This window comes from Sylvia atricapilla, chromosome 9, assembly GCF_009819655.1.
Source record: "Sylvia atricapilla isolate bSylAtr1 chromosome 9, bSylAtr1.pri, whole genome shotgun sequence".
In the NCBI taxonomy this organism is placed as follows: Eukaryota; Metazoa; Chordata; class Aves; order Passeriformes; family Sylviidae; genus Sylvia; species Sylvia atricapilla.
In genome coordinates this window covers 8,059,408-8,078,769 of record NC_089148.1, presented here as the reverse complement: position 1 = coordinate 8,078,769, position 19,362 = coordinate 8,059,408, and the positions used below count along the sequence as shown (strand labels likewise).

At 40.2% G+C, this 19,362-nt stretch overlaps 1 protein-coding gene across 3 annotated transcripts in view; it reads left to right on the top strand.

Annotated features, from left to right (window-relative positions):
• COP1 (COP1 E3 ubiquitin ligase) overlaps window positions 1-19,362 on the top strand; it is a 124,184-nt gene that overhangs the window by 63,789 nt on the left and 41,033 nt on the right. For all 3 annotated transcript variants that reach the window (XM_066324710.1, XM_066324709.1, XM_066324711.1), the window contains exon 15: window positions 5,256-5,372. In XM_066324710.1, the coding sequence (XP_066180807.1) occupies window positions 5,256-5,372 (117 nt within the window). The remainder of the gene's footprint in view (window positions 1-5,255; window positions 5,373-19,362) is intronic.

Here is a 19,362-nt window from a genome sequence, read left to right as displayed (position 1 = left end):
TTCCCTATCAAGTTGTAATAAGTGATCAGCCAATTTCATCAATAAGCCATTTTATTGAGAAATATTGTGAAGTAGAAATTCGAAAAAGCCACAAGCAAAGGAGAGCACTGAGCCGGGGTCAGTGCTGGGTGAACCTTAGATCCGGCCTCTATATCAGCATATCCTCCCCGTTCACAAAGCTCACTTTTGCAGGGACGGTTTTTATACAGTTTTCTGGCCAGAAAGAAGGCTGTCTCACCCTTTTGTCCACTCAGTCATTGTTCCATATTCATATTTCTTTTCTACCCGTCCCCAGTCCAGTGAACAGCTTTCTGGGCAGGGCTGGAGGTCTGACTGCATTTACAGAACTCTGCACTGGGCTGCACACCCAGGCCGATGTAGATAAAATTTCCATCAGGTGTTGATCACTGGGTCATTGGCAATCCCATCTTCGGAGGAGACCCATCTCCTGGTGGGGACACCCTTCTTTCTATTGCAAATGTGCTGCTTCCTCTGCTCCCCTCAGAGGCTGCAGTTCCTCAGTCACTTTTTATTTGTTGGATTCAAAATTATTTTATACCATATATTTCTATAAAACACGAATTAATTCTATAAAAATTACCGCAAGTGATCAGGACAAGCCAGCAAATAAAAGGGACAGCCTTGCCAGTTCCTTCTGCTTGCTTGTGTATCTGCCTGTCTTTCCTCAGTCTTTTCAAGTCAGAAGCTAATTCTGAAAGTAGGCATGTGTTGGAGAAGGAGCTTATAAATGAAAAATCCAGTGCTTTTCAGCTCTCTCTGCCTCAGAGAGAGGACAGGCACTGCAAAGGGGATGCTAACAGAGTGCTATTAGGCAGAAAATGAGTCTCCTGTAATTACAAGCAGCATCCTTGCGCCCCAGGTTCTTGCAGTTTCCATCTTGTTAGATGAAGGTAATCCAGAATATGCTTATCTATGGAAGATCTTCCTGCTTTCATAGCAGATAATGACAGCATAAAAGCATTATTGTACTTAGAGTAACTACTGTGTGTACAAGCCCTTCACTTTTATCTACAGTTATGCCCTCTCCTTTCCAAGGGGCAGAGGTACTTGTGTATGTCTGTAGGGACCCAAAGATGTACTCTAACTAGACAACAGTGAGCAAAATTGGTGTTTACTTGTTCTACAAGCATCTAGGGGAGTAAGCACAGTCTTAATTTAAATTCTTTTATGCACATAATAATGGCAGGAGCTGTGATACTCATGTAAGTAGGAAAGGGTGAATTTCTGCTCTTGTTGAAGATAAGATGGTATTTTTGAAGGCAGAATGATGCCATCAGAGTACCAGGAATGGACTGGAGCTAATACCCTTAGCTCATGACTTACAGCTGCCTGTTCTGCATTGGGGATGTAGTTTTATGGCCATGGTAAAATTAGCAGATGAGGGAGAGTGAAATATTTTGTGATGCTCTGTGGGTAGAACTTGTCTTCACTGGGATAGATGCCTTTGTTGGGGTGATCAGATGTTTCTCTGCTCTGGCTTTGTTTTTGAACCTCTCTGAAACTCAAGAAGATAGAAGGAGTATTGATAAATTTCACTGAAGAAGGTCCTGGTTTTACATCTGTAGTTCTGTCATTATTCCTGGCTCAAAATTGAGAGGTGGGATAGAACAGGAACACCTGAGAGCTATGAGTTTGTAGCAGTAGTGACTTCTCATTGTCTCATGGCAAGGAGGAATGCAGGCATCTGTCTCATTGCATCTAAGGAACATAATTTCCATATTGCATTAGTAAATGAGACCTTGGTACTAGTCCTGCAGCTATTTTTTATAGTTCCCCTTATTTCAGTAAGGCAACACAGATATGTAGAGTTGGCTTCATAAAAAAAAATCTTCTACAGAAGGGAAATGGCCTGAGAACTGCAGCTCAGAGTCTGCTCCTCCAACTTCTTCAGGATTGTTTGGGACTTAGTTTTCACTCATATTTCATTCCTTCAGCTTCTGTTGACTTGAGATGTAGGTACTCACTGCTCTCCAAATACCAAGTTGAACCTTCAGTTTGGTCATTTTTCTGACTAAAACGTTCAGTAATTTTCTGGAGATTTGTGGGACTGTTGGATTCATTTGGTGGAAGTGCCTTGAAAAGGTCAAGATGATGTTGAGAGTTGTAACACTGACAATAGTGTCTGTGTCTTAAGCAGGGAGTACCCTTCAGTCACTGACTACTGACAGCCATCACTCCACACCACCTTCCTGACCCCACTGCACAAGGTAGTGGATCCAAAATTTTGCCTAGCAGGACAATTCAGCAGCGTTCTCCTTTCTTAGGGATTCTGCTGATGTCTGCAAATGAATTTTCTGGTAGCAAGATCCTATTCCTGGCTTAGAGCTTTTCCAGAGTAGCAGCAGGCTCTTCGTCTGCTGGATGAAACATCCTTACTCTGTGTACCAACTGTGAACATCAACACCTTCAGCTATTGTAGTACAGGCTCCTGCCTCTTTTAGTGTTTAGACACAGAACTGATGCCTGAAAAATTAATTTATCAACTTACACATTTGGTGTAAAACTCCAACTAAAAAAAGTCTTGAAAAGACCTAAACATTGAAACTGAAAAAAAAAAAAAAAAAACTGTTCTGGAAGCATCTTGTTAATACTTTAGTGAGGGGTAGGTATTTGGCCACATAAAGATGTCTCTCAGCAGCTGCAAAATGAGAGAAAATATGCTTTGAGAACATGTGTTTCAGAAATAGTCAATCTCAGATGGTTGCTTGTCTCATCAACACAATTCTAGATGCTATCAAGGCATCTGTGTTGTATAATTACTGCCTCGACCTCAGCAAAAACGATGAAAGCTACAGCAAATAAACTCTACCCTTATGAATTATGCTTTATTAACCTGTCAGTTCTTTTTAAAAAATAATGGGCAGTTCTAGGTGAAACTTGACATGTTTCATTATGTGTTGTTATATGTCCCATCTATCCTTTTTATGGTACTGACTAAGATGTAATTGGAGCCCAGCGTATCTCACAGCAGTTAGATCACAGAAATTGCAGGCTCTAATCTGTGCCTGTCAGTTGTAACAAATATTATGATGACTTTGAGCACATGGGTTGTCTCTTCACCAGATTAAATGGCTCAGCTTATGACCTGCAAGCTTGAATGAAAAAAGGAGCCAAGCTGAAACTGAGTCCTCAATTAGCTTTTGCTACAAAGCTGGGAGCAGATGGCCGTTTGTTTGGGGGGGAAGTCAAGGAGAGACTCGGCCGCTTTGGATGCAGCTTTAAATACCTGGGTGGAAAGCTTCAAAAAAAGCCTGTGTTGTTTTAATAGTAGATTTCAGCAGAGTATTGCTCTGAACTTGAGATCATGTGCCCACCCCACACTCCTCAAGTTGAAATGGTGTTGTCTGCTGACACTGTCCTCTCATAAACATGTCCTATTTGCTTCTTATCTCATTCATAAACCTGATGGCCTTTGCTGCCACCAGAACTTAGACTACTCATCTCTTGGTGTCTGTTCATTTAAGCAAAATGTAAATATTTTCATTTTGCAAAATTCTTCCCTGTTTCTGTTTCCTTCTGCCCACAAATGCAGAACATGGTGGAGAAACTTTATCATCCAGTCTTGCCTGGGAGAAGAGAGCTTCTTAAGTCATGCTTGCAAAGTTTTTGTTTCATTTACAAGTGTAGCCAGGGTGAATATTATAGATCAGATCAGAGAAAATAGATTTATTTCTAAAAACCAACCTCAGGCTGGGTGCTGTTTTCATTGAATTTTACATAATGCTTCTGGGCAAATAGAGTATACCACTGGGGTTTGTATTTCTGCTGGTGTCTGTGTGTGCTGCTTTCTGATGGTTCCAGGCAGCTGCCAGATACCCCCACAGTGCTGTATTCACAATGATCCCTTGGTGTGCTCTGAGCAGTGCTGTTTCCTTCATCCTTGTATGGTCAAAACAGCCCAATCTTGTTGCTTTCATTGCTTGCCATACTATTAAAAACCTGCCAGTATTCCTCCTTTTCCTTCATCTTGTAAAATATCCTCAGACAATGCACATGAAAACCTTGCTTTTCCCTCAAAGTCCCTGGGAAATGCTGACCAAGAGGTGACACAGAGGACCCCTGAGAGGGTGGGGGACACACTGTAAGATTGTTGTTGATCTCTCTCGTATTGATCACAGTGGGTTGCAAGATTCCTGTTGTTGTGCCATTTTTGCTCACTTCACCTCCAAAGTGATCTTTCAGTAAGAAGACTGGAGGACCTGTTGGCCACAGATCTGAAGAAGCCCGTGCAGCTCAAGGGGAACTCTTGAGGGGATTAACACTTCATGTAGCAACTGCATGTTCAACATTGCTTCCAGCTTGCTCTGCTTCCAGCCTCAGATTGTGATACTCAAGTACAGCTTGATCCACTCCTCAAGAAAAGAGAGGGAGAATGTTTAAGTCTTTTCTGCCTTCTAGGCATCAATGGGGCTTGATGGCAATCTGCTGCTCCTTTATCTGGGCCAAAGCCAGTGTGTTCTTTAGCTTTCAATAATAAGATTAACTATATGAGGAGCGCCTGGCACTCTCCATCTTAAGGTTAAATGGTGCTTGAAGTGTTTCTGGCAGGTGAAGAAGGCTGTATTTTGAAAAGCTCTGGTGTTTTTTTTGGTCATTCTCTGAAGCACTGAGTGCTTGGAGGAAGAGTTTCTTCTAGCACGTAGTTTAATCAGCGTTCATGTGGTACTCTCAAAGAACAGTAAAGTTCTTGTACCAAGTGATTATTGCATCATAGGAAGCCAGCAGACTGATTTCTCTCCTGTCTGTGCCAGCTTCTCAAGAATAAAGCAAGTTGTTCTCACTCACTGTGCATACAATTTGGTGTATTTATTCTGTGCAAAGCACTTTTGCTGTGGAGCATGGAGTTCTTGCATCCCAGCACAGGGACAAGGAACAGAAAAGGATGTAAGCTTTCCTGTCCTTAGTTGTATGAATCTGCACTGCAGTAACCTTAAGCATTGAGATTATAGCTTGTGGTTAGTCACCTGCTCTGTTGGTCTCAAGTGTGTGGGTTGGGCATTTTTGGCATCTCCTGTGGATATAGAGATGAGGAGGGTATTTACAATGTGGACTTGAGAATATTCTCAAACTTACCAACCACCAGTGAGAACTGACCCTTTAGACTTACTCAATTCTTAGCAACTGAGGCTATCCAGAATCTTATTCATGAAATAACTAGGTTTTAGGCCTTTCAGGTGAAGTTCATGTTTTTGTTGTTTTTTTGTTTATTCATGTCTCTTTTTCCCTTTCTCTAGTGAAACTGTGGTCTACCAACTTGGACAACTCAGTTGCAAGCATTGAGGCCAAGGCCAACGTGTGTTGTGTCAAATTCAGCCCATCTTCTAGGTATCACCTAGCTTTTGGCTGTGCAGGTAAGTAAAAGGAATTTGGGGCAAAGGGATATTGCTTTTTCCTTCCATTATTCCTTACTCCTTCCCAAAGATGTGAAGTTGGCTGCTGTGCCCATGACTGAAGTGTCTTTGCAGCTCAGATGTCTCTGAGTAAAACTTCTGAAGTGCCACAATGATGTGTCAATGTCATCCTCCAGCCTGACTTTCTCATTTGGGTGTCTCTACCAGAGATAAGGCAGGAAAAGAAGTGGCGCTGTGTGTTTATTGGGATCACTAAGGCAACCAGGCAGAGCTGTGCTGTGGGAGTCTCAATGTGTTAACATGATGAGAGCTGCTCTTTCTGATTTATAATGCTGTCCTATAAATACTACAAAGCCCATACTGGGGATTTTAACTGGTTTTACCTGAAGCGTGCTGTAAAGCTGTGGCTGTGCACGTTCCCGTAGCTCCAACTACAATCCCTGTGGGTGGACTCGTGTTTTCCTAGGCTGGGCAAAGATGGCTGTGAAGGTTTTTATTTTTTTGAAGTAGTCAGTGGGGAAGGCACAACGAGCCTTTTATTTACTTTGATTAAATGGCTCTTGGTGATAACACAAAGATCTGAGAGCAGAGCAGGTGTCTCTTTGGGAGGAAGCTGTATTGTGTTATGCATACAGTAACTAAAACTCAGAGGTGCCTATAAATGTTTAACCGACTCTGCATTTTCTTTCTCCTTGGGGAGTTTTAATGCACTTGTAACTAGTTGTTCTGACAACATTTGTTCTCTCTGGACTCTAGAAGATGTGTTGATTGTTCTGGCAACCACTGGCTTGCCATTTCATTCAGGTGTTCTCATTTCCAGGCTGGTTCTACTTAGTTGTAACTTTTAGGAGGCAAAAAATAAACTTGCATTTTGAATCCAAAAATGGGTTCAAGCTGGAGTGTAAAATACTGGCTTGCTTGACAGGCATCTCTGAAGTTTAATGAAGTACATGTAAAAATAGTTGAATGACAATACCTATTAGCAGCATTTGAATGAGGGGGACTATCTGGGGAAGGTTCTAGGGAAAGATGAGAGCACAAGCTCCAAATGGATCAGCCACTGGTTAGAATATACCTGTAAAAGCACCATGAAACAGAATTCTTCTTGATAAATAGGTAACTGGGAATCCTTGCCACCAAGGAAAGGCAGAGGGGGGGATAAGGCACAGGAAGGCTTTTGGAGCTGGAGGGCATGTGGGGTAGGAGCAGGTGGGAGTGTCTCTATCCTCACACCCAAGTCCAACAAATTTGGTTTGTCTTCAGCAAGTGTGTTGTGAAAAAACCATCAGGAAGCCCTAAAAGTTTCATGGAGGTTTTAAAGGACCATATGTGTGTTTCTATGATTTAGAGGACGCTGAGGGGTAAAATGGTATTTATACTGGAAGTGTTTACATGTGCTTGATGTTTGGTAATTGAATTTCTAAATAAAAATTAAAATGGATATTTGATTGATATTATGATTGCTGAAACAATTACATAGGGTAATTGAACTAATGGAAATTACTTCCCACAGTGGAATTTTAATTGAACTTTCAGTCATAAACACATGTGGGAAAAATGGCATATTAAAAGAAATACTGGAATCTTGGAAGACATTATTTCTGGACTCCTAAAAAATAATCAGAGCAAAGAAATGGGTTAGTGTCTGCTTTCATACTCCATATAATAAAACAGTCATGTTTAATGTGTTATGATGGAGACCAAGGTTTTTATTCTCCATCAGCTTCAGCTAGTCTTGCTTAATAATTTCATTTAGTTTATGGAAAAAGGAGCATAACTTCTGAATAGTGTGAGTTGTCACATAGGCTGTAAAATTTAAGAGTAAAAGCTGACTTCCTTAAGTAGTAGTAAAAAAAAAAAAGGCAGGCAACTGGGCACACTGACTTGACCACTCCCAGTTTGCCCCCAGTAGGAATAAAAATGAGCAGTCCACAATGCTAAACACGAATTCAGTGACCAGTGTAGTGGGCACTTTTAAAGAGCTGTCTTAGCCCTGCCTTGGCTTGCACACATACTAAGAAGATTTTCACATTTTGAAAACTGTTTCAATTACTTATTCAGTAATTTATTCAAGGATAGAAGAGCCAAGATTTCTGAGCGTCTCATGCCCTACAGTCTTGTCTTGTATTTAAACAGAAGTGCCATTTCTTTATATGCTCTCATTTTATGTGCTGATTTGATGGCGCTTAATGCTATATATGTGTGTGTATTTTTGTGTGTATATATCTATAGTTTAAGACATGATGAAGTAAGCAATTCATAAAATGGTAGGGAGGAAGTATTGGTACTTGATATTTGAGATATAAAAGATATCTATTGGTGATATTGATTTACTATTAATAAATTACACACATATTTCAGCTCCCTTTTTCTGTATGCAGACTAGCTGAAAGTCAGCATAACTTCTTTAAGCAATGTAGTTTTGACTGGAAGTCTAAATTTTTTCAGGGTTAACATTTTTATTTTCTTTTAAGATTCTCTCTTAACCATCCATGAAGCTGGAGCATCTTTTCATAAGGTCACATTCTTTCACATCTTGCTTAAGGAAAGCTCCTCTCTGCCTTTGACACATGCATCTTGCCCACTTGCATCCATCTGTTCAGAATGCCTCCTTGAAGTGGGTTTTCCTAATGAAATGCTTCAGCTAGATCAGCATCTCTGTGCTGGTTCCTTCCTTGCCTTCACCACAGAAACAGGATGATCATCTTAAGGTCCTTTCCACCCTGTCCCCGTCTCACATTTCTTGTCACTTGTTAGTAATATTTTGGCTGTTGGCCTGCACAGCCCATGATGCTCCCTTGTGCACAGGTATCTTTCTGCCTCCTCCAATTTTTAAACTCCCTTTTAGAGAAGAATTTTAAGGAAGATTCCAAAGTCCCTTAGAGACCTACCGACACTTCGCATGAATTACGTGAGCTGAGGCAGCACAGGGTTCACAGCCTGACTTTGCTTCTCATCAAAAGCTTCATGGCTCTGTAGGGAATCTTTAACCAGAGACCTGGGTTTAATAAAAACACTTCCACCTGCACCCAGTTTACATGCTGCATGGCCAAATAAAAGGAGGGAACTGAGGGACTGCAGGGATGGATTTTGAAGTCACCAGGCTGTGAACTCTGTGAGTGAACAGTGAGTGAAAAGGGGGGATTTTGTCCCAGGATTTGCTGTGATGTGTAGTAATGCACTCCCACACCCAAGTAAATGATTCTATATAAGGAAAAGAGTTTAAGTTCACCTCTAAACAAGTAAGGAAATGAAACTAGAATTTTCCATAGCTTTCTCATTGTAATTAGCCCAGTGCCAGCACAGGAGCACTGATTAAGCTTTAGAAATGTACCTCAAAGCCTGTTGCAAATTTCATTTGACATGGTGCCAAATAGCCCACCTAGACCATCAAGTACTAAAAAGACTGCACAAAGGAGCTCAAGTGCTTTTTTGGACTGCCTTAGCCAGTGTAAAAGTGTTCTCTGCACTGTGTTTGACTTGCATTTTCTTTTGTTCTGTAACATTATTTATTTTTATCATTATTAAAACCTTTTATTTTACAAAGCACGACCAGAGGAGTTGTCTCGCTATTATTAAGCCACTTTAAGAAGTTGCAAGATACCCTCAAAAACTGATACAATTACACCAGACTGGTAACACTCTGGCCAGGTGTTAAACTGTATCAGTGATATTTTGATTTAAGCCTAGCCTTAAAAAAATTTCAAGTTTTGTTAGACTGTATATCACCATGAGGAACACTCTTTCGAGCACCAAGTTGGCTTCAGATGCTGTAGGAAACCAAGCTTTTGATGCCACTATAAAAACAATTCCCAGGATTTGCATCTAATATGGATGATATATATGTTTCTTTTCTGGACTCTTCACTCTGAAGCTTTTAGATGACCAAAAAATTATTTTGGGTAGCTTAAAACAGAACAGATGAGCAATAAACTAGAAACAGAGCCTATAGAAGAGAGAAATGGATATTGGTTTGAGAAGCAATTCACTTAAAATCATGCACTTCAGGTGAGAGGAAAGCTCATGTGTCTGGCTGCAGCCTGATAAAATCAGTTGCAGTGGAGAGGGCACATAAAGAAGAAAACACCCCTTTTGTCTGTTACTTTAATAAAATATTCTATTTGCATGCTTACTGAGTTGAAACATTGTCCAGTATAAACTGTAATTACTGCCAAATACAAAATCAGGTCATTCTGTGGTCTTTTCCTCTTTTTAAAAACAGATAGGGTTTTATCCTGAAATTAGCTATATAAATCATGGCTGAAGTTATTATTGTTCTGCCTCAGCAATAGCAATGATGTCCTTAACCATATATTTTCTAGAAGTGCTGTTTCCCTACTTTAAGAAGAAAACTAAAGGCTGGAAATGCATCATGCACTTTGCAGCAGGAATGTCCAAGTCGTGCAGTCTGGGTGAGATCAGACTGTCTGCTAACTCCAGTGAGCTCAGTGTAGCTATTGATAGTAAGAATGTTTTATTCCCAGCATGCTGTAATAGTGTCAGCAGTTACCACTTTATTTCCCATATATTATGCAGAGATTTTGTGAGAATTCAGAAATACGAAGTTTCTGTGACATTAGATAAATCGTCTCCTCTAACATTGTATTTTTTCCCTATATTTTTTCCACATATTTAGCAGGTTGGATTGAGGACTGAGGGAGGTTTCTCAGGGCTGCAGAGATGCAGAGACTGTCTCCTCTCCAGGAGCTTCACAAAATAAGCACAAGCAGCAGAGAAATACATATGGAGAGGGGATAGGATGGCAACAGAACAACTGCAACATGGTCAGAGCTTAAGGTTTTGCTGCATTAATTTTAACTTTGATTGGTCTCTAAAACAGCTTTGCTATGTTGTCACAAACTCTTGATAGTGTGCATTCGGATGAAGTGACCACTGCAAAAAGTGGGGTGATGCTGGTTGATGCTGATCTTACTAATTAGAGCAACAGAGTTTAAGACTCTGTGCATTGGAGATGCCATACTCCTTCCTAAACATGCCAGATTTTGCTTTTCCATCTCTTACTTCACACTACTGTTTGCATGGCCAAGACTGAATTGCCTTTTATCTGGACCAGGTTCGTCTGTGATCTGTTGAGCACCAGTGCCAGCCCCAGACAGGCTTTTAGCAACCTGTATCTATGCCAGTATTTACTAACAAGAGGCAAACCCTCAGTGAACATGAGGTCTGCACTTAATACTGAGGTTCTCCTCTCTTACCAGTTTTCTCTCTTCCTTATTCCCTTCCCCACTTTTTGCATTTCCTTCAAAGGTGATTTTGCTTTTCCCCACCATGTTTTCCAGGCTGTTTAAAGATGTTTCCTTTGCACCGTCTTTAGCATTACACGGTGATGGTGTATTCTGGTTTTGAAAGGTGCTACCTTTCTTTCCTCATTAAATGGTCACAAAACTAATTTGATACTGCAGGTCAGTATCAGCATTATGAAGGGCTCCTGTTGTTGTGTCAACAGCTTTATTTTCATTTGCAGCTATTTACCCACCCCTTAAGGTCTCTGCATCACCCTGATGCGCTTACAGTTCAGGGTCAAAAATGGCTTTTTTTATCATCATTCCATTTTTCTGACACACCTGGTGTCCAAGTGGGGCCACTTTGGAGTCTATCCTTGCCGGTGAAATACTGATTTTTTTTTCTGCTGCAGTAACTGGAGCAGTGATTTCTCTTTTCCAAACATCTCCCTGTAGACTTAGCCTTGCACACTGTCTCATATCTGGGTGACTTACCCGGCTTGTCACTCAGCTCAGGATGATGGGATATTAATGACCGAGAAGGTAGTGTGCCTCTTTGGAAGAGAATTAATGTTTTCCAGCTGAGAGCAAGGTCTTACCTTAATAGATTCTCATGGGTGAGTAGTGTGTTCTATTGAAAGCCTGCAGTGACTCAGAAAGGATCTATTTGTGTGAATATATGACATGTTTTGGGTGGAGTTAGGCAGTTTCCTTGGGCTTGAGCTACAAGATTATCTTCAGCATATGAATTGAGCTCAGTGTTTAAAGGCACAGACAAAGGTTAGGCATTTCTTTCAAACCTGTGGAAAAACTTCACAGCAGTGAAGAATTCAATCTTGATGAAAGCAAAGTGGCATGCAGCAGTTCAGGACTTCCCCATTACTTGGATAGGACTTTACCTGCAACGTTTCTTTTAATTTTGTGGATAATTAATAACCTTCCTTTAATCCATGATCTCTAAGGCTGTTGGCAGGGGAATTAGGGGACAGAGTCTGCATCTTGCAAGTGCACATTTGTCAACTTTAATTCAAACTCATTCCAGAATTCACTGCAAAGGCTTTGTTTGTTTTGCATTGGAAAGTATTTACAGCACTTCAATCAGTTATGGGTTGTTTAAGGGAATCTGTATTTTTAGTTAGTATGTCTGTGATCATAATTCTGTCCAACGATACCTATTGTAGTGGAAGCACTGAGATTAGTGGGATTCTTTAGCTGAGGACATGTCTTTGAAGGTTTGACTTAGGTGTTATCCCTCTTCATGGACCCTGGGATGTAAGTGAAGGTGAGCTATCAAGCCAAGCCTTCTGCTGTCCTGGTGAAGACAATCTTTCTGGCTCTGGTAGGTAGATCACATTGTAGTTTTGCTCAGGACTGATAGTGAGAAGAACTGCAGCTATACCATGTTATTTAAACTTTGTACTTGAGCTGATTTTTGTGTTCCTGCACATCAGAGATGCTGCCAGATCTGCCAGGCAGTGTCTTCCTGCCTTGCTGCCACTGCTTCCTAGGAAATTGGAAAGGGACATGAAACCTCTCATCAGGGTGCAGGATGTGTTGCATGTGTGATTTTCACATAAGCCTTGAGAGCTTAAAAGCTTATAGAACTTTTTTACTTGCACAGAAAAAGCAGTATCTGACTTGTCTTGGATAAGGCATTTGCAATGAATACTGAGTAACAATATAGAGACCTACTGGGAGTTTCCTACCTTTATCCCAGAGGTCATCACACTTCAGTAACAAGTGAATGAATAAAATGAACTTGAAAAGCTCCATTTGATTCTCTAGAGAAAAGGATAAATCTGTCATTAGCAGAAATGAGTGTGCTAATTGTTTGCTTAAATATTCTTTTCCTGAACATTTTGTCTTACAACTGGTATAGAAGTCATTTAGTCAATGTGACAAAATTCAAATTTAAATTGAAATGAGCCTTGAAATTCAGGAATAGACAGGCAACTCTGACATTCATCTTTTTCTCAGAATGCCAAATTGCTCTTGCTGCTATCTGTTGCTGTATCCCTTAAGAGTTTAGTGCTTTCTGACCTCAGCAGTTTCCAAAGCTGCATTTTTTTTCTGGTAGCTCAAAGGAATTGTTCTTTGGAATGACATCCTCTGTAATTGCTTCCTGTTCAGACTCGTGCATAGATTCCAACCTTTTATTTGGGCATTGTGCTTCCATACTAACTGGTGAAGATTGTCACATTGTGCAGAAAAATCTGTAACCAGTGAGTGCAGTGTGGGCTCTCATCTCAAAGGCATCTTTTCATAGTCTCTGAGCATCTAAGCATTGCATGAGTTTTTAAGAGTAGAATTCTGAATGTTTGGACATTAGCCATTTAAATCTCAAGAAGATGACAAAAAGTGAGACTTCAGATGCATGTGCAAATCTATTTGATCTTCTTCTGTCTGATTTCATTGCCTAGTTAGGATATATTGCTTCTTTTCCACCTTGGATCCCTGTGTATCATCACATGCTTTCCTGTGCTTGTTTCCCTGTGTACATAATCCACCCTACCTTTGGTTTAGGCCTTCTTATCTGAGGCTTGGATTTTAGCAATTGTGACACTGTATTTAATATCCCCCCTCTCTTCCAGTGGAGTCTGCTGTGAGGTCAGTTTAGGTAATGAATCAGATCATCATCTCCAGAACCTAGTTAAGAAGACTAATATCTCCTCAGGCTAGTAGTGAAGCAAAATGTAGTTCTGGACTAAAATCAGGTTTGGCTGATAATTTGGCAAACTCAGGTTCTCAGGAGCCTGTACTTTGCTGTCCTTAGAGCCACTTTGACTGCTCCGAATCTTGCCTGGTTCTCTTTGTAGGGTGTCTGCTAATACAACAAAAATCTGAAAGCTGTTCCTTCATAAATGCACTCTTAAAATCTTAGGGAGGATGTTCCTATTTACATCCATCTTTTGTAATGCCTCAAGCCCTTGTCTACATGATCTTGACCTCTTGTAGTGAGTGGTTCCAGGGAGTCTGACTGAGCTGCCATGGCTTTAGCATTGTAGAAGAATGTTTGTTGTGTGCAGTATGTATCTTGAATTGAGAGAGACCAGTTTAGCAAATGACAGTGGTTTTGGCTTTGATTGATGTACTCAGCACTCCTTGTACAAATAAAGCTCCTGTCGCTTATGTAAGAAGTTTCATCTCTTCCAAGGTCTAGTCCATTTAAACAGCATGGATTGAAGCACCTTTTACCATAAAATGACTGTTCTTCACATGTTCTAGGTGTTATAAAATTTATTTTGGACTTGGCTTACAGGCATTAGTGCATGTGGAGTTGTGAATGTTGCATAGTCAATAAGAAAAGCTGGGTTAGGAGCATAATTGAATGTTGCATCTGAACAGTGCATAGTCAATTCTTTCCAAAGTTGCAGGTATTATTGCTGTTCTCTTCATTAGTTTTTTAGCATTAGTAAATCTTGCTTGTGTGTACTGAATATTGCATTTCTCCAGCAGTCTGCTAGACAGCAATCCTTGAATTGCACAAAAACCATCTATCCCTTACTCCTGTGAGATATTGCTATAGCTCTTGAAAACCATAAAGGTCAAAGTTTCAGAAGAATTCTAGAGAAATCTGGTTTGCTTCCCTCTCCCATCAGAGCCCTTTTCTCAGCTGATTAATATCTAATGTTTTATGTCTTCTCCTTCTCTCCTTAATGCAAGATAAGTTTTTTAGGGTGAAGGCTTTATGGGCTGCTGTATCAAAAGCTTTAGACAAGTCAGTAACAAAATGTCCCCAGTGTGTAAAGACCATTATCCATAACCTGGCAAATGTCATCTGTAACTTTGAGCTATAGAGAATCCGTGGAATACAAAGGTGAAATACCCAGTTGGCAGTTCCCATCAAGGCTGCTGTTCTCTTTATCTGTTCAGCAGAGGGAGATATAGATCTTTAGAGGAATGTTAGTGTTGGTATATATTCTAAAAAAATAGTACAGTTGGTGTGAGTAAGAGATGCAAATCACTGGCTGAAGCAGGGTATAGTGCTTCCTTGCAGGGCTCTGTCAAAATAGTTCAAGTGCTGACCTGAAACCCTGTGCTGGCATATCCCTGAGCCTTTCTTTTGTAGAAGGAAAAGTAAAAGGGTTTTATTGAGCTGTTGGTTTTGCCAGAGATTAAACGGAGGCTACTTTATTTCAGCTCTTCATTTCAGTGTTCCTGGAGCGGATCTTTCTCGTGGTGCTCCTTTTATCATCCAGTTTGCTAAACAGAACACTGTTGGTCATTTTCCTTCTTTTCAAAGCAATGTTCTTTGTTTGTTTAAATGAAAACCTGGGCTGGATTTGTGTTGAATTCCCTAAATATGATTTTTCTGAGGGTGGATTTCCATTGGATTCTTTAAATCTAATTTTTGGAGGCTGTTGCCCGTCATCTGTATTGCAGTGTAGGAAAATGAGATTAAGTTGTCATCTCCAAATACCCATGCGCCTTCCTCTGCTTCAGAAACTTCCTTTCATCTCCTCACTAACATCACGGGCTCTGTGGCTTCTTCACTTTAAAGGGTTTAGTTGTTTGGGGTTTTTTTAAAGATTTTGCCACCAGCAAAATGAATCATACAGCCTTGCTTAATCTTGTATAGTCTTTAGACTACACGGGGGAGGCTTTCACCTGCAGGGAAAAATATGTATTGGATGCTTTTCCTCACTTCAGTCCCTTTTTGGGTGGCCATTGAATGTTTGACACCTCTGAAGATGGGCTGTGCAGGACCTCCCCAGGAGTCTGGTACCACTTGTCTAGACAGAACTCTGAGAGCAAATGTAAGTGAAGTGCCGCATCCCAAATCGTCTCGGACACACACATGAAATACAAAATAAGGACATTGTTACAGTTTGCTGCTGTGGACTAGAGCGTTGCTTCTAGATGAGATTGCTGAGATTTCCCCAGGGCTGCAGAAAATGGTTATTCAGAGAAAAACTGTTCTCTCACTGCAAAAAAAAAAAAAAAAAAAAAAAAAAAGAAAAAACTTCAGGTAAAAAGAAGAGAAAAAAGCAAATGCGTCAAATGAATAATTTTGTCTTAGTTATAGAAACAAAACGCTTGCAGTTTTTGCTGGAAGAAAAAAAACTGTGCATACAAAGCCATATCCAGCAAACATTTTAATGTGCCTGTGATAATGGTTGTTGAGATACATTTTTCTTCCTTTATTGGGCCTTTTTTGGAAGGGAAGGTACAGACAGGAAAAATAAAGAATCCCAGTTATCTTTAGCTATGCTGCAGTGTTCTGTGGGGAGGTGTTGGGGTGACATGGGTTGATTTCTGCTGTCTGCTCCTCATGTGATTTGTCATGCTGCAAGAGAGAAACACCACACTGCATTCTTCAGCAAGATGATCTGGACAGTTTAGTCTAAAAAGGTTCTTTGCTTCAGGCTGTATCAAACCATTTTTAATCTCTTGCCTTTACAGTAAGGGAAATGGTTTGTACAAAGGGCACTGATGTCAACTTCCCGTTGTTGATATCATCTAATTCCTTCTTCAGAAAATTCTTGTGCTAATTTTTAGTACAGGGCTTTGTTCCTGTGGATTCAAATCCACTCTTTCCTGTCCCTAATGCATTGTCATTCTTTTCTTTTCCTATAGCATCTATTTCTTTTATGTAGTGGAAACTATCACAGTGTCTTCTCTCCCAGAAGTGGTTTGTGATTGGCCAAACCCGGCAGTGATCATATCCCATTCCAGTATTACTCTTTCAAGTGAGATAAATCTCTTTATAGTGTTTTGTTGGCTGGAAGGCTTTTTCACCATTCCTTTTCAAATGCCACCCTGCATTTCTGTTGCTGAAATAAAGATCCCTTTTTTTTCCTCCCTGCTGTCTCTTCTGCCCTGGAAGAGATTTTTTTTTTGGGTGGGGGTCACTCCATGAAGTTTCACTTTTCTTGTTGAGTTGAATTATTCCTACAGATGGAATGTTCAGTTGTCCTGTGCCTGCAGTCTTCTCTTCAGAGCGAGACCCACAGATGTTCAAACTCCAGCCTGCCTTTCTGCTGTAGAGAAGATTAAATCTCCACCCTAAACTTTCTGAACAAAGCCACCTCAGTCACATGAGTATCTGCAAGTATTGTTGCTTGGTATTGCAGGCTTGGCAGCAGTTAAAATTGAGCTGTTTATTTTCTTTTTCACTAGTAAGAAAAAAGTGAATTAAAGGAGAGCTAAGGTTGTATGACAGTGCTTTATGCCACCCCCACCATGTGGGCGTAGATAGACAAAACCTGAAAGATCTGAGAAGCCAGAAACCTGTGCAGCAAAATACAGCCTAAATGTTATTGCTGGAATGCTGAGAGGTGGGCTAATGCCTTGCCTTTCTTATGTCAATAGCAAATAGCTTAAGCACGTTTGTATAAAAAAAAAATTCTCGCTAATCCTTTGACATAAGATCACTTTTAAGGCAGCTGAGGGAAGCTTTTATGGAGTTGTCTTTGGAAATGCTTGGGGCATGACTGAGTAGGACTCTTGAACACAATTATTTAACTTGGAAATTGAATCCATTTTTGCAGCTGTCCCATTCTTGTCTGGGCAGTTGGACTGGCTGGATTTCAGAGGTCTCTTCCAGCCTATTGTATTTCATGACTTTCAGGGCCCTTTGAGCAAAAGTGGATTTCTAACAGATACTGCATTCTACATAGGATTAAGTTTCAATTAAGCTTCCTCATAGTGAAATTCTAAGTTGTCTTTCAACCAACCTTTGATATTATAGCCTTGGCAGGGAGGTTCCATTTCCTGGTGTACAGGTATGTTGAAGATCCACTGGAGAGGTTCTGCTTTTTTTATTAATGGTTTTTGAGTTAGTCTGTAAGTAATTCTGGAGCTAGGTATATGGCTTTTGTAGATTCCCTGTAGAATTTAAGGAAATGGGTTTTCAAGCATTTAATTTTGAATGTTTGGGTTCCGATGGCTGTTGCCTGCTTTTCCTCAGGTTGTTTATCTGGCCCTTGTTCAGGTTTCTCTAAGGACCAAGGTACCCTAATGTACCATGTCATCTTCAGTGTACTGTATGGAAGTACAGTGATTTATTTTTAAATCCAGATGTTTTTCCTTTTTATCTCCTTCCTATTTCTCCTCCCTAACAGAAGAAAAGTCTTTTCTAGTGAAAACTGAGGTTTCATGTGAGTCTCCTGATCCTGTTTCCATTTTTAGTCCAGCCAAAGACTTTACCTTTGTGGATGCAAGCTTCCTTTTTTATAGCAAGAAATCACACTGAGCTTGGCTGAAAAAGAGACTTTTGTTTAACCCATCTCAAGTTCTGTTGTTCTACCTCTTGTTTATCTACGTTCAGCAAATATTCATCAAGATGGCATGTTCCCTCTTTCATGACATACCACATAGGGAAATAACAGCAGGTACTCTTTCCTTTTGACCCAGAGACACTCAAAGCAGGCTTTGATTTGAACCACTGTACTCTGGCCACTTGAAGGCATAAGGATGCAGTTATATTTTCCTGCTAAACAAGTTGCCTAGATACAATTCTCAAAGCCCTGAGTGATCTTGCTTACACTTGGTATACAGAGGAGAAATGAGTGAAAGGAAAGATCAATTTGTGTAGGTAGATTTTTAAATATATATAATTGGATTTCAGCTAACCCTTCAATGTTTGAGTGACAGAGGCTCCCTCCAGGATCTCTAAAATATTTTTTTTTTTTAGCCAGTGGAAATAAAACTGAAACGAAAGGTTACAAAGTCATGTCTCTCGTCTTCCATTCTGATGAAAAACATTTTGTGGGCTTGTTTTATATCCATTCATATTTTGCTGTTGTTTTGATTTCCCCAGGATAATCTAATTGATGGCAAGCAAAGTTTTCTAGCACCAAATTTGCTCTGACTCAGTTTGTCTTGTTAAACAAGTCATTTAAATACACCCCCTCAGGCTATAAACATCTCTTATTGTTACTGCTGATGTACAGAGTTTCACTGGTTAAAACAAGCCAGCCTTGATCTAAGCTTGAAGTTCATATGGAGGAAAACAGACAAATGAGGAAGATGGGGCAACCATGACCTGAGGACATGAGTTACTAGATGTAACAGATCAGACCATCATGGTCAGAGAAGCACAAGAGCACATTAAAGATTGCACTCCAGCCTGAGCTTCTGCTTCAGTAAAAGATCTGTAGCACAAGGTGTGCAGGACTGCAGGCTGTAGCCAGAGCATTAATGTATGAAATTATTTTGACCTTTAAGTTTGCTATTGAAGATAGGGAAAAAAAAAGTCCAAAATGTGCCTTGATCACAGACTGCTTTTACCAGACCACTTAATTAACATCTGGCTGCCTACCTGACAGCTCTGCTTTTGAATATGAGCATCTTCTTGTCTGTGATACTTGTCTGCTGTGGAACAAGGAGCACCACTTATGTTCTCAAGTCTGTGAGCACTGAGAAATCCAAGTAATGTAAAGGACTTACTTTTTAATGGATCAATAATCTAAATATTGAACAGTTGAGAAATGTGCATTTTTAAATGATTGAAATAAGAAAAATGGGCATTGATTCTCCAGCAATTTAGTTTTCCAGAGGAGAGGCACAGCCTTTGTATGCAGCTCTTGGGGCTTTCTAGTGGTTACATCCGTTGAATATAAAACTGTAGCATTGCAGGTGAATTTTTGTTTTGCTATCCTTGGCTTGATATTCCTTCAAGTAGGTGGTTCTGGGTTGAAAAAAGCCTGGGGGGTCTTGTGAATTAGTTGATGCTGATTAATGTTCATGTTGAAGGTGGGTGAAACACATGACCTAGAAGATGAATGTTACCTGAAGAGTGAGAT